This window comes from Leiobunum rupestre, chromosome 10, assembly GCF_980474605.1.
Source record: "Leiobunum rupestre chromosome 10, qqLeiRupe1.1.hap1, whole genome shotgun sequence".
NCBI classification, from domain to species: Eukaryota; Metazoa; Arthropoda; class Arachnida; order Opiliones; family Sclerosomatidae; genus Leiobunum; species Leiobunum rupestre.
The window spans coordinates 27,021,397-27,034,824 of NC_143393.1; the positions used below are offsets into that span (position 1 = coordinate 27,021,397).

The following is a 13,428-nucleotide window of genomic DNA, read 5'->3' on the forward strand; positions in this document are numbered from 1 at the left end:
ACGCGTAATCTTTGAAGTCCCTGCCTTTGGCAGTGGTAATCTAAGCGTAATCCGGTATACAGATTTTCTAAGAGTGGTTAGCCCCTCGCCTACACTGCTAATGTTATTAGCTTGAAATATGTACCTTCGCCCCTGTAATATGCATTGAACTTTCTTAATTCCATTTTAATGGCCTACAGTTCTAGATATAAACATTAATTCAATTGGATTTTCGTTTTTTAAATTGATCTAAATTTTGTTTTTGGTGGCCCTTTTTTTCATATCAATTGGCACTTTTTGACAGGAAAATTTAGTAATTTAGTGAAACTGAAAAAATCTTGATTTATTTAACACTAAGAATCATTGCAAATTCAAAAATTGATTGAGAAGGTTAAGTGAGGTCTTTTCGAGGGGTCGGTCATTTGGCCAAATCCCGTACAAAATTTGGAAAAAAATCCACAAATCCAAAATCCAAGAATTTTCCTCCCATAGACTTTGTATGACAAATCCACAAAAAAATCCTGGAGTTTTAAAAAATCCAAAATCCCGTACACAAAACAGGCAAATGTCCGACCCCTCGGGTCTTTTAAACCAAAAGAACTTTGAATTCCTTGAGTACCATCTAAAAATTAATTCAACTTTCATCATTTCTGTAAAAGGCAACAATAAGTAAAAAATATTTAATTGAGTATAGCTTTAGTTTGCTCCTTTAAATTAATACTAAATTATTTTCTATAGATAGGCATTTTTCATTGAGAATTTTAATAGCTGACATTCTTTTATGCATTTTTAAATATATAAGAATTTTTATATTTATCCCATGTTGATATTGATTTCACGATTTGCATTAAGTATTACAACTATAAAGAACTTTTTACATGGTAAAATATTTTTATTTTAAAAATACAAATTGAATATTTTTTTACAAACAATGAATTAAAAATACTTTTTTAACTTTTCGATAGGTTAACAGAACCAAACTTTTTATATTATTTCTTAACCTTTATTCTATACTCTCAAAACGGCACTTCTGGATTTTGGAGCAGCAGTGTTCATCCTTGCTGACTTTATAGAAGAAATCCACTTCGTTGTTTCTGCCCAACATTTCTATAAAGTCTGTATCATGAGTAATGATGATCAATTGAAAATTCCTTTCCTTAGATCGATTTTGCACAATTCCAGAGAGAGAACTGGCTAAACTTTCAATGTTCTCTCTATCTAGGTTAGTTGTAGGTTCATCTAGGGCTAGAATTCCACAGTTAAAGCAGAAGGTTTCTGCGAGAGCCAATCTAATGATCAAAGATGCCAAAACTTTCTGTCCAGCGCTGCACCTTCCCCTCATATCTATTCGAACATCCTTATTAACCATGACAACTCGATAATGATAAACCCGTCTGGAATCTGTGCCCTGGGTAGTGTCAGGTTCATTGGTGCAAATTTCAATATAATCAATGTCATTTCCGCGGTAAGTGTTTCTCCATAATTCCCTAATTATCTTGTTGATTGCGTCCATTTTTACCTTATGGTATTGCATCACGGCTGTGTCTAAGGCTTTATAATACTTGTTCAAGTCTTCAGAAACCAGTTCAGTCGTTCTAAGTTCGATTAATTTTTTCTTGTAGTTTTTGTGCGCATTTTTAAGTTCAGGTTCTTCAAGCTCCTTCTGAATTTCACGAATTTGTTTCTGCAGTTCTCTAATTCTACCGGATAGTGTTTGAATTTCATTGTTAATAGCAAGGTATTCTTTTTCAAGATCACATTTTTCTCTGAAGAGATTGGAAGTATCAATATCCCCAATTTTGTCCCTTATTTCCTGGATGACGGTTTTCAACTTTTCTATTTGTACTTCACAATCTTTCAGTTTCATGTTATCTTGAAGTTCTCTCTCTTTCAACTCTTGGTTAGCTAATTCTTTCTGAATATTTTCAATTTCTTTGGCCTTCTCTTGGACTTCCTTTTCATTTTTCTCCAACTGAGAATCCAGCTGATCAATTGTCTTTTTGTACTTCTCAAGTTTCTCAGTATGACCTTGTTTCTTATAATTCTGGATGTTGTTGGTTAACTGATCAATGTTTTCTTTTGCTCTGCTCAATTTTTCAATCAGGACGTTGTAGGTTTTGATTTTATCCTCTTTAGCTTTAATCACTTTATCTCTTTCGCCCCTAATGAAATTTAGCTGTTTTTTTAATTCTTCAATCTTGGTTTTTGATTCTTGAACATCTATATCAATTTTTTTAGATTCCATAACCAGCTTGCACTTACGTTCATCAAGGGCATCGCGTTTCTGTTGGTCATTCTTGATATCTAGAAGTTCAGTACGCTGGGCATTTATTTTCTCATTTATGTTGTGGATTTGATCGTTGTAATTTGAGATCTTATTTTGGGAATCCCTCAAGAATTTTGAAAGGGATTGGAACTGTATCTGAATTTCTTCTCTATCATCACTAACTTCTTGAATTGACCTGACTTTCCCTGGCCCCGTTTCTCCTTCCAATTTTTCCTTTAAGGCGTTAACTTTTTGGGTGAGTTTTTCAACTTCAGTTTTATTTTGATGTAATAAAACCATATCTGGTTGAACATTTGAAACACTCTTGGCTTTGATTTGCATACTTTCAACTGAATTTTCCAATGATGAAATTCTTATTTTCAGTTCAGCAATTTCTTTATCAAACTGAGTAAGCTTGGTTTTAAGTTCCGGCAATTCCATATTGGTAATTCTCTTCAATTCTTCTTGAATGGGACGCAGTTCAAGCATTAAATTCACCTTCTTCTGTTTTTCAGTAATTTGTCTCTCTTTCGCTTCTAACTGTTCGGGAATCATCAAAATCTTTCTTTTCAGACGTCTAAGAAGTTCTTCCGCATCGGAAATATCTTCAAATCCTCTTTCACAAAGAGGACAGCAAGGCTTGTTGAGAGCTTTTTCAATCCGTTCTATGTATTTTCTGTCAACCACTTGACTTCCAGATAAAACACCCTTTTCATCTTGTAAGTCCAAAATTGATTTTTGCATGGAGTCTAAAGTCTCTTCAAAATCGTCACTACCTGCCACTACAAATATTTTCTCCCTATTTGTGGAAACGTAATTTTCGTTCTTCTTCGTTTCTTGTAGCTGGTATTGCCTTTTTGTCATGGTAGATGACAGTTTTGATTTCAATTCACTCAATTCTTTATTTGAAGAACGTAAATCTTGCTGCAGCTTATTTCCTATATTCTCAAGTTTTCCAACTACATCACTTTCGGGAATGTTTCCAAATATATTTGTCAGAGTTTCTTCATGACGGAACATGAGAGTGTTGATTTGTTTGTCTTTGGCAATCTTATCCTTCTCCAGTAATTCTAATTCTTTCCTAGTTTCACTTTGCAGTTGGAGTTTAGTCATTTCTTGATTTAAATCATTTATCTTTGTTTCCAGCTGGTCCTTTTTCTCCTGTTTTTCAACAATTTCCTCTTTCAGAAGTTTGGTATCCAAACTGTTTTCCACTTGGTTTTTATCACTCTCCAACTTAACCAAACTTAATTCCAGGTCTTTTTGTCTTATGGCTGAATTATCCACTTTTTGCAACTTTTCAATCAGAGACTTCACTTCTCGATCATTCTCCTTTTTACGGTCCATGGAAAGTTTAATAGTTTGCTCTTCTCGCGTCTTTTGGGCTTGAAGATCTTCCAACCTTTCAAAAAGTTCTTTTTCGTTGTTGTCATAATCCCCTATAATTTTGTCTCTGTCTTCTTCCTCTTGGTTAATTTTACATACCAGCTTCATAACAAAAATGTCAACATCCTCTTCTTTGACTTTATCAGAATTTTCGTGACCAGATATTGAGTATTCAATTGCGTACGAGAGAATCAAGCTTTCTCTATTGGCTATTCTATCCTTATGTTGTTTTTCAATGACTTGAAGCTCCCCCAATTTGACATTAGCATTTTCTTTCTTGTTACGAATGGAATTTGCCTCTTGTTCGTGAAGTTTTTTACTCCTTTTCCCTTCATCTAGAGATCTTTTTTTGGTTAACACTAGTTTTGAAAAGTTAGATATTTCTTCTTTTAAAGCATCCTTATCTCCATCAAAAACTTCCCTTATTTGTTCCTGTAGGCTTTGTTTATTCTTTTCTAAATGTTGTAAGGATGTTTCTTGGTTGCCTAGGTTTTGTTTCAGTTTATTAACTTCTCCTTCTTTGGAGCCCAGTAGAACTAATTTATCTCGGATTGGTTTGATTTTCTTCTCGTTACTTTCAGTAGTGTCTTTGGAAGCTGCGTACCTCACTTCCATATCTTTTAGTTGCTCAGTTCGTTTACATTGGTTGAGTTTAAAGGCATGCGCCTTATCAAGTTCAACTTTAAAAATCTTAATATTCTGCTGCTTCTCTTGTCTTATTTTGCGAATTTCTTCAAGAGCTTTTATGTAACGACTAGCAGCAAATATTTCGTCAAATTTGTCTTTGACAGCCTTTCCTTCCCCCAAGGGCCACAGAGAATCCTCTTGGTGGCAAAATATGACATTATTCAATATAGCTTTAGAGACACCCAAAAAATTCACTATTTCTTTATCAATCTCCACACATTTGGTGCTCACACTGACCCATTCACCATTTGCATTCTGCTTTAATATAGAGTTATCGAGAGTTTTCATTTCAGTTTTCTTAGCTTTTTGAGTGGCCATTAAATTTCTTGCAACTTCCATCAACTCTTTGTTAACGTTTTCTATACGTATCCTGACTTGTCCTTTAACTTCAGATTCGTTTATTATTTTGGGGTCATGAACAAATCCCCCACCGCCTCTTGTAAATGGAGGAAAATCACCAGTTGTTATATATTTCAGGCATTCTATGATAGTCGTTTTTCCTGTGCCATTCGGACCCAAAATTAACGTTAAAGGAGTATGGAAAGTAATAACTTCTCTATTCTCTGGTCCAAAACTCCTAATCCCCTGAATTGACATTTTGCCTATTTTCGACATCTTGATACTATTTAATTTTCTTACTCAAGTATATGTTACTTATTTCTGCTAGTAGAGCACATCCCAAGACTCCCAACTTACAGCCATGCCTAAATTGATTAAGCTATATCTTCTATTTTTCTTTTCCCGCTTTTGCCAGTAACGATTGCGCAATAACGGAAATAATTTTTGCGTTCTGTAGTCTGTACGAATCCGTTTCCGGTCGTCTGCTATAGTATTGGAACGAATGATTTATTTAATGGAATTAATTATAATTACACTTCTATCAATTCTATTTTTTGGTGTGTACCTATTTTATGTTGAATTTTCCATAAAAAAAATTACAGTTTCATTCTACAATATAATTTTTTTTAAATATTGAATTTTAGTTTTTTGGTATTTTATGCATTCAAATTCTTACTATGGATGTCGCTAGTGTTCCCATATCCTGCAATGTAATTTAGGAATGGAATAAAATTAATGCAAATATGTGCGATTGGCTATTTTAGATAAGAAAAGACTATAAAAAGTTCAAAAATAAAATGAAAATTTATAAAATTGTAATTATAGATCTTAAAAATCAAATGCAGACGAGGCAGCTGATTCGTGTAAACATCGTTTGCGTCATTAGAGAGGCCAAGTCCGCTCTAGAAAAACAAGTGGGGAGAAGGATATTCCGGTCACCAGGTCGCGAAAATGTAATTTTCCTTTCCGACCTTTGAAATTTTTAATTAGATTAGTAGCTTCACTTTAAAATCACCCTACGTCGAATTTCCCGAGATTTCGCAAATTTTTCGTCTGATTTCCATTTTTCCTTTTTGGATTTTTAGGGATTAAAATTTCCCTATATTTGGCCAATTTCTCTCGACTTGGCATCACTGGCGGAAAATCGTGTGCTAATGGTGCTCTACCGGGAAAGTTAGGCGTAACAATGTCTGCGCATGTGCTAAAAACGGGGTACACTTTTTTCTACGTAAATCTATTCTGTGCCCCATTTTTCGCGCTTGCCCAGATATAGCTTTGCATTTTCTCGCCGCTAGAGTGCCATTTGCAGTTTTTGCACAGGTTCCACGTTTTTGCTAACCGGAATATCCCTAAACGGGGAGATCGTAGACGTACTATTAATATTGCGTGCAATCCATACAATCACACGTTCTCCTTACACATTTTTATAGAGGGACCATGAGGGACGCTTAACCTCTCTATCGTTCTGGGTGGAGCTAAAGAGAAACGGAAAATGGTGAGTTTTTGAAAGCACGTGTATGTCCATGTGGATTTGTCAAAGAGAGAGAGGAGAACTCATTACTTTAGATAAAAGGGCATAGGAGTATGAGGGTTGGTCTAGCCTTTGACCGTAGTAATAGGTACCGTAATTCGTGGTATATAGAAAAGATCGGAGCAGTCAGTTTATCTAACCAGTTTCACATTGTTGAAAGCCAAGATACTCGCGTACGCGATCGTATTGGACATTTTATATTAGTAATCACTGAAATCGGAGAATTTCTATGTTAGTAATTGTTTCGATAATTTAAGAATTTTAAATCTGTTTTTGAATATTCGTATTACGGGCGTTGGATTTGACCTTTTGCAAATATTATTCGTCTGGTAAGTTTCAAGTTAAAATCATAATCATAAATTAAAATTCTTTGACCATGGTTAAAAGACAATACCATATTAAAATTTCGTGGTCAAATTATTTATTTAAATAAATATTTTAAAGATATGTAACAGATACGCTTGACAAGGGTCCTCGAACCCACCATGGTTTTAATTGAATATTTTATCTATGTAGTAGTTGGTCAATATATATTTTTCTTAATTTATCGTATTCAACCATGGAGCAATGCATGAAACCTTTTGAAACTCGCTTATTAACAAAAAAATATATATATATATACTTGTGTATATATGTGTTATCGCGTTTGTTCGAATTTAATTTTTCTGATTGATTTTTGCAAATGTTAGAATTTCAATTTTCCGAACGATGTTTATAATGCTCGAATATTTTTTTCCGAACGGTTTTTGCAAATGTTCGAATTCCAAATTTACAGCCGGTTTTTGGACATGTTCGAATTCCAATTTTACTGCTGGATTTTACAAACGTTCGAATTCCAATTTTACAGCCGGTTTTTGCACATGTTCGAATTCCAATTTTACGGCTGGTTTTTGCACATGTTCGAATTCCAATTTTACGGCTGGTTTTTGCACATGTTCGAATTCCAATTTTACGGCTGGTTTTTGCACATGTTCGAATTCCAATTTTACGGCTGGTTTTTGCACATGTTCGAATTCCAATTTTACGGCTGGTTTTTGCACATGTTCGAATTCCAATTTTACGGCTGGTTTTTGCACATGTTCGAATTCCAATTTTACGGCTGGTTTTTGCACATGTTCGAATTCCAATTTTACGGCCGGTTTTTACAAACGTTCGAATTCCAATTTTCCGGCCCGTTTTTGCACATGTTCGAATTCCAATTTTCCGGCCGGGTTTTGCACATGTTCGAATTTCAATTTTACAGCCGGTTTTTGAACATGTTTGAATTCCAATTTTCCGGCCGGGTTTTGCACATGTTCCAAATAGCCTTTTCAGTTTACATAGCGCCACGTAGTGGCAAATGCACGAAGCTCATAAACTGCTGGATTTTCGTCTGCTAAGCAGACGCTTTATTGAAAAATCGTCTGCTTAGCAGACGAAAATCCAGCAGTTCATGAGCTTCCCGCAATTCCCACTAGGTGGCTCTATGTAAACTGAAAAGGCTAATTGTTTATTTTATCAAATGTCTTTATGCTTGCCCAACTTGTTGAAATGTTGCCCTGGAATAGTTCAGCGAATGCCTAAGAATGAGTTCATAAACTCTTTAGTGGGAGAGAAAACGGATCCACAGCTGAAGCGGGGAGGCAACATTTCAACAAGATGGCCAAGGTTATTTTATAACAAGTTGTCAAAGCCAAAATATACCTCTCTTCGGAAGAATTTCTAATTTTCAGTGAAGTGTACAATGTATCCGTGGTTCTGTGGTAGAATGCTCACCTGACGTGCAGGAGGGCTCGGGTTCGAATCCCGCCCGGTACTAACGCAAATTGAAAAATATTTATACTACACCTAATGACAACAAAAACGGGCCCTTTTGGAAAAACCTTTTCCCTAATTCTAAGAAACTGCGTACGCAGCGATTACCCTTTGCCCCGAAAATGCGAACGCGTTCGCAGGCCTGACAGACAGACCCACAGACGGACCCACAGACCGACAGACAGACACGGTGGTTGTATAACCCCTCCTAGGGTACAAAGTCCCCTCGGAGAGGTAAAAAGAACTATTCCAATTTTACGGCCGGTTTTTACAAATGTTCGAATTCCAATTTTCCGCCCGTTTTTTCAGATGTTCGAATTCAAATTTTACAGCGGGTTTTTGCGCTCGGTTTTTGCACATGTTCGAATTCAAATTTTACAGTGGGTTTTTGCAAATGTTCGAATTCCAATTTTTGGCCGGTTTTTCCAAATATTCCAATTTTGACGGTAGTAACAGGTACCGTTATTTGTGGTATATAGAACAGATTGAAGCAGACAGTTTATCTAACCAGTTTCATATTGTTGAAAGCCAAGATACTCGCGTACGCGATCTTATTGGGCATGTTATATTAGTAATCACAGAAATCGGAGAATTTCTATGATAGTAATGGTTTCGAGAATTTAAGAGCGGGGAAATAAATGTGGGTGTAATTTGAAATCCGTTTTTGAATACTCGTACTGCGGGCGTTGGATTTGAACTTCACTTTTTGCAAATATTATTCGTCTGGTAAGTTTCAAGTTATAATCATAATCATAAATTAAAATTCTTTGACCATAGATAAAAGACAATACCATATTAAAATTTCGTGGTCAAATAAATATTTTAAAGATATGTAACATTTGACAAGGGTCCTCGAACCTAAAACACGCAAATATTTTCGATATTTAAAAAAATTACCCTAGTAGCTGGTCAATATTTTAATTTTTAAGATTATCGTATTCAACCATGGAGCAATGCATGAAACCCTTTGGAAAAAAAATATTATTATAAAGCTCCAAGCTAATTCTGAATTTATTTTAACTCTAAAAGAATGTTTCATTCAATTATTCTATTTAAGTATTTAATTTCCATACCATTATGAACTAATTCAGTAATGTAGCCAGATTTTTACAGTATCACAAAATAGAGAATGTGGGTGGCATTGAAACCGAAATCTTTTCGGCGCGGTTAAAAACTATAAGCTGGTGTCTGTCAGTCTGATACCCCGGGTATTCTTCAGTTAAAAATCGCGTTCTTTAGTGTAAGAGATCTCAGATCTAATAAAGAAATTCTTGGGCAGCCGGGCTGTTAATAGGAGTGGTTGCTAAAAAAAGGCTCGAAATTTTACAATGAAAATTCGAGTTCAAAATACGACATATTTGTTTATAAGTTTTGCAGTTTGTAGGATTGGCGTTGTTTTACGATAGCCCTAACCTAACGTAACCTGTCAGGGATACCCTCATTATACCGCTTTACAGGGACATTTTTTGGGCGGCTAAAACCAGTCTAGTGAACACGTAGCGCCTTATATTGTTGGAAAGCGAAGTAAAGCAAATTCATAAAAAATTTCTCTAGATACAAGAACGTGATCATTCACGTTTCGTCTTGGGTTCGGCATACTTCGAAATTCACCTTAATGAGGGTCCTTTGAGGATAAATCCTGCCACCAAACCAGGTAAAGCTACCTTTTGTATTCGTAAAATATCTGATTTCATCCTTGCCTTCATTGAATCCCGAGAGACTAGTAAGTTGACCATTGCTATGAGGAATTTAGTTGAGTATCAAAAAATCGCAACTACAATTTTATAGTAACTCGGTTACGAACACTTAATAAATTTAACAGTTTGGTTTCCCTCTATCCCCGTAACGTACTTCATTTTTGAAGTTACGATGTTTTTAAACTCGGGTAACGTTTTGCGTAAGTATAAAAACCATTTCTAAAGAGCCCGTAGTTTCTACTGATTCGCTGACCATTGCAAGGTCCGGTCGTCTTGCGAGGCGCTAGTGTTTTAGAGATAATACTAATTGTGGTAAAACGGAAGTTGAATTGGTGATCTTGTGTTCATCACAACGCTTCTTGTGGATATTTTGTTAAGATAGGGTGAGTTGTTTCAAGTTAAAACAAAATCAATGCATGATATATCCGAAGAGGTAGTCAATTCAGTAATTTAATCACGGGAAACCATGGCAAAAATATGATAATTCAATAGAAATCACAATTTTTTCGGAAATCATGTGATCAAGATTCAAGCTTATGTTTTTTTATTAATTATACACGTGGTTTAATTTATACAATTCGTCGTCAATTCGCTTATTAAAAATATACAATTTATTACATACTATGTGTGGTCGCGTTTCTCCGAATTTAATTTTCCGACTGATTTTTGAAAATGGTAGAATTCCAATTTTCCGACCGATGTTACAAAAGTTCGAATTTTATTTTTCCGATCGGTTTTGGCCAAAGTTCTTACCGACAGGGCTGGATGAAGACCTTGTGGGGCCCTAGGCCCAAGCTAATTTTGGTGCCCCCTTTCATTGACAAATGGATGGAAAATACAATTTCAATGTAGACTTGCGTATATTTTCGTGACTTTAATCAATGATTGCTTTACATGGTATCAGAAAATGTGGACGCATTTACAAAAATTAATCCGGAATATTTTTTTTTCTGAAAGTAAATGATTGAATTTTTGTACTTTTAATTTTTTCGAAACCTCTTGGTGCCCCTTGTAGGCTTGGTGCCCTAGGCCCAGGCCTAGTCGGCCTATTGGGTACTCCGACCCTGCCGATCGATGTTGCAAAAGTTCGAAATTAATTTTTCCGGCCGATGTTGCAAAAGTTCGAAATTAATTTTTCCGACCGATGTTGCAAAACCGCTCGAAATTCGTTTGCCGAATGGTGTAGCAAATGTTCGAAATTCGTTTGTCTGAACGGGTTTGCAAATATTAGAAATTCCTTACTCGGAAAGGTATTCCAAATGTTCGAAATTTGTTTGTTAGTTTAGGAAAATATTTACTTTAAACATACAAAACAATTAGCAGGTACCCTCTAATTTCTTAAAATACGTGATTACTATTAAAAAAATTGTTGTTAATTGTTTTGTAAATTATTAAATATCCCAACGGAATGTAATTTCTACATGTGACTAAGGACTGACAAAGCAAAGGACTATTGAATTTAGTTAGTTATTTTCAAATTTGAAATTTTGCTAATATTTATAGCGATTAAATTAATTTGGTAAAAATTTCGCCAAATAAGAGAGAAAGAAGGGCTGAGTTTCCGGTTACGCGACTTCCGATTCAGGGCCGTCATTTGGGTGGGGCAGGGGGGTCACCCCCCCCTCTCTTAATTTCTACGAGCTAAAAAAGTTCTGTTTAATTTCACGTATTCATTGTTTTGGCTTGAATGTTATTATTTCAATTATGCAATAACTATATCAATTAAAAATCCAAAAAATATTCAATTTGACGCGTTTTGCCCTTTAAAAAAACATTCAAGTTCTGCCCCTCCTGAAAAATATTGAAATGACGTCCCTGTTCCGATTACAAAATCACTATACGACAGACAATCATTAACCGAAATCGTTCAGTGTCATACTTAGTCTATTATGTTACTTATGATTTTGCGGATAAAATCTTAATAAACAGTAAAATAACTTTAAGACTACACAAATTAAATTTATAAAGCGAGCACATTTTCTAATGAATCGCTTTATTTTGGGATTGTTCGATTTGAACAAAACCACAAGTGAAATTCGAGCTTTCAACAGATCTAGTGTGTTGCTTATATATTTGATTCGGGGAGGGTAAGACACTCGCATGAAAGATACGTGTGACGCTATCGAGCCGTAAGCCGTTGACGTCACAATTGACGTTATCGGAGGGGTGGAAAGTGTACGATTTCATTTGGGCCTTTTTGCTTTTGGTTGTTTCGATCCTTTGAAGTTTAAAGGGTGTTTTTATCTAGTCCCTTTTTAACGTCGTTTTTTACTTTTTGTTAGTATGGAATTTGATTCTGTAAGGGGTATTGAAATTACTTCTTTGCGATTATTGACTTTACTTTTGAAAATATCCGTTCATACGAAAGTACAGAAACTCGCAAATAGATGGCGATAGTCGTTCAAGCGCGTCATCCAAAAAAAGATTCGAGCAGGGTAGCAATTTTGGACCCAGTGTTGAGGTTTGGTGGTTTATGTTTTCAATAAACAGGAGGTTAAGGCTTAAGGCGAGAGTCAACTTTTAAAATCTTCGTCGCGGCTCGTCACGGCGGTTTTTTCCTTATGAAAATCAGCCTTAAAACACAAAGAGTCTGTGACAAATGCTGTCGGCGTGGATAACGCGGGTTTTTTCAAACGATGACCGCTTTAAAAGTTTGTTTACTTTTTTTTTACCTATTAAAACCAAAGACTATATATATACGCTTCGCTACATCAACTGGCGTGTTCAATGGCTCAACTAGCATATGATAGCAGACGCTGGTCAAAATTTTCCCCGCACTTCAGCAGTGCTACTAGTGGCGCCTCTAACGGTTGGTCAAAGACTTATCCCGTGTGTCGAAAGTGTCTGTTTATATTGTGCTTGTTCCTTGTTTTCACCTGCAAATAGAACGTAGTGCTTTTTCTAAGCCACAATACTTAAAAAAAGCTACTTGGTTTAAAAGAAACGCTTGTTGCGTACCGTACCGGTGAAAAGTTTCCATTATTTCAAAAGCACTATATAAACAGTAACTTGCAGGTCCTAACTCTCGGAAATAATAGTTCTTGCCATTTTCTTTGAAGATGTTTTATTGAAGCATCTAATAAAGGGTTCGAGTACTTGTTTGTAAAGGTCTATGACATATTTTGAAAATACCATCACGGGAATTAGAAAAGCACTTACTTCCCGCGTACCGGTGGTGGCACCGTCGGTGTAAAAACAAGGGTTAGTGGGGGGTATGGGGAGTTTCGTATCTCTATAAGCGTAGCGATTACCTTGACCTTTGCTACGTAAGACTTTGGGAATTAGTCCGATTCGATGCTTTCGATTAGTAGATTCGATTCGAGGGTCGAAAGTATTGAATCGAGCCGATATTTCGAGCCCTACTCTAAGGTGGTTTAAACCTACAACTTGACACCGTTGTTGCGTCATATAGTGACAATCAGAAATTTTCCAAGAGCTACGGTAGGTTTAGAAGATGGGTAAAATTTAGTACAGTCAAAGCTACGCCCAAGGGGGGTTGGACAAGGAAACCATCTTAGTCTCCGTCACTGGTGACAATTAGTAAAACCTCTGTGCCCGGGAAAACTGTGAACAAAGCTATGACGCAAAACTAGGGACTCCCAGGGCATGTTTACGCGAAGAAATTGTACGAACACATTTCGGATGGACCTGCACAAAAGATTTGAACAATAAGACCGAGTCCTATTATATTCTTTGTAATATTGGTAAGGGGAGAAGCTATTTCGTTTCGGTGTTGGAATCAGTTCTCT

At 35.8% G+C, this 13,428-nt stretch overlaps 1 protein-coding gene across 1 annotated transcript; it reads right to left on the reverse strand.

The window, feature by feature from the left end:
• Nucleotides 1-865: 865 nt before the first annotated feature.
• On the reverse strand, nucleotides 866-5,019 carry rad50 (DNA repair protein rad50). The gene has a single exon (XM_090160180.1). The coding sequence runs from the start codon at nucleotides 4,931-4,933 to the stop codon at nucleotides 983-985; it is 3,951 nt and encodes a 1,316-aa protein (XP_090016306.1). The 5' UTR covers nucleotides 4,934-5,019; the 3' UTR covers nucleotides 866-982.
• Nucleotides 5,020-13,428: the final 8,409 nt, after the last annotated feature.

Bases quoted from the DNA above. Each gene is read 5' to 3' on its own strand.
- rad50 (XM_090160180.1), bottom strand. From the start codon at position 4,933: ATGTCGAAAATAGGCAAAATGTCAATTCAGGGGATTAGGAGTTTTGGA.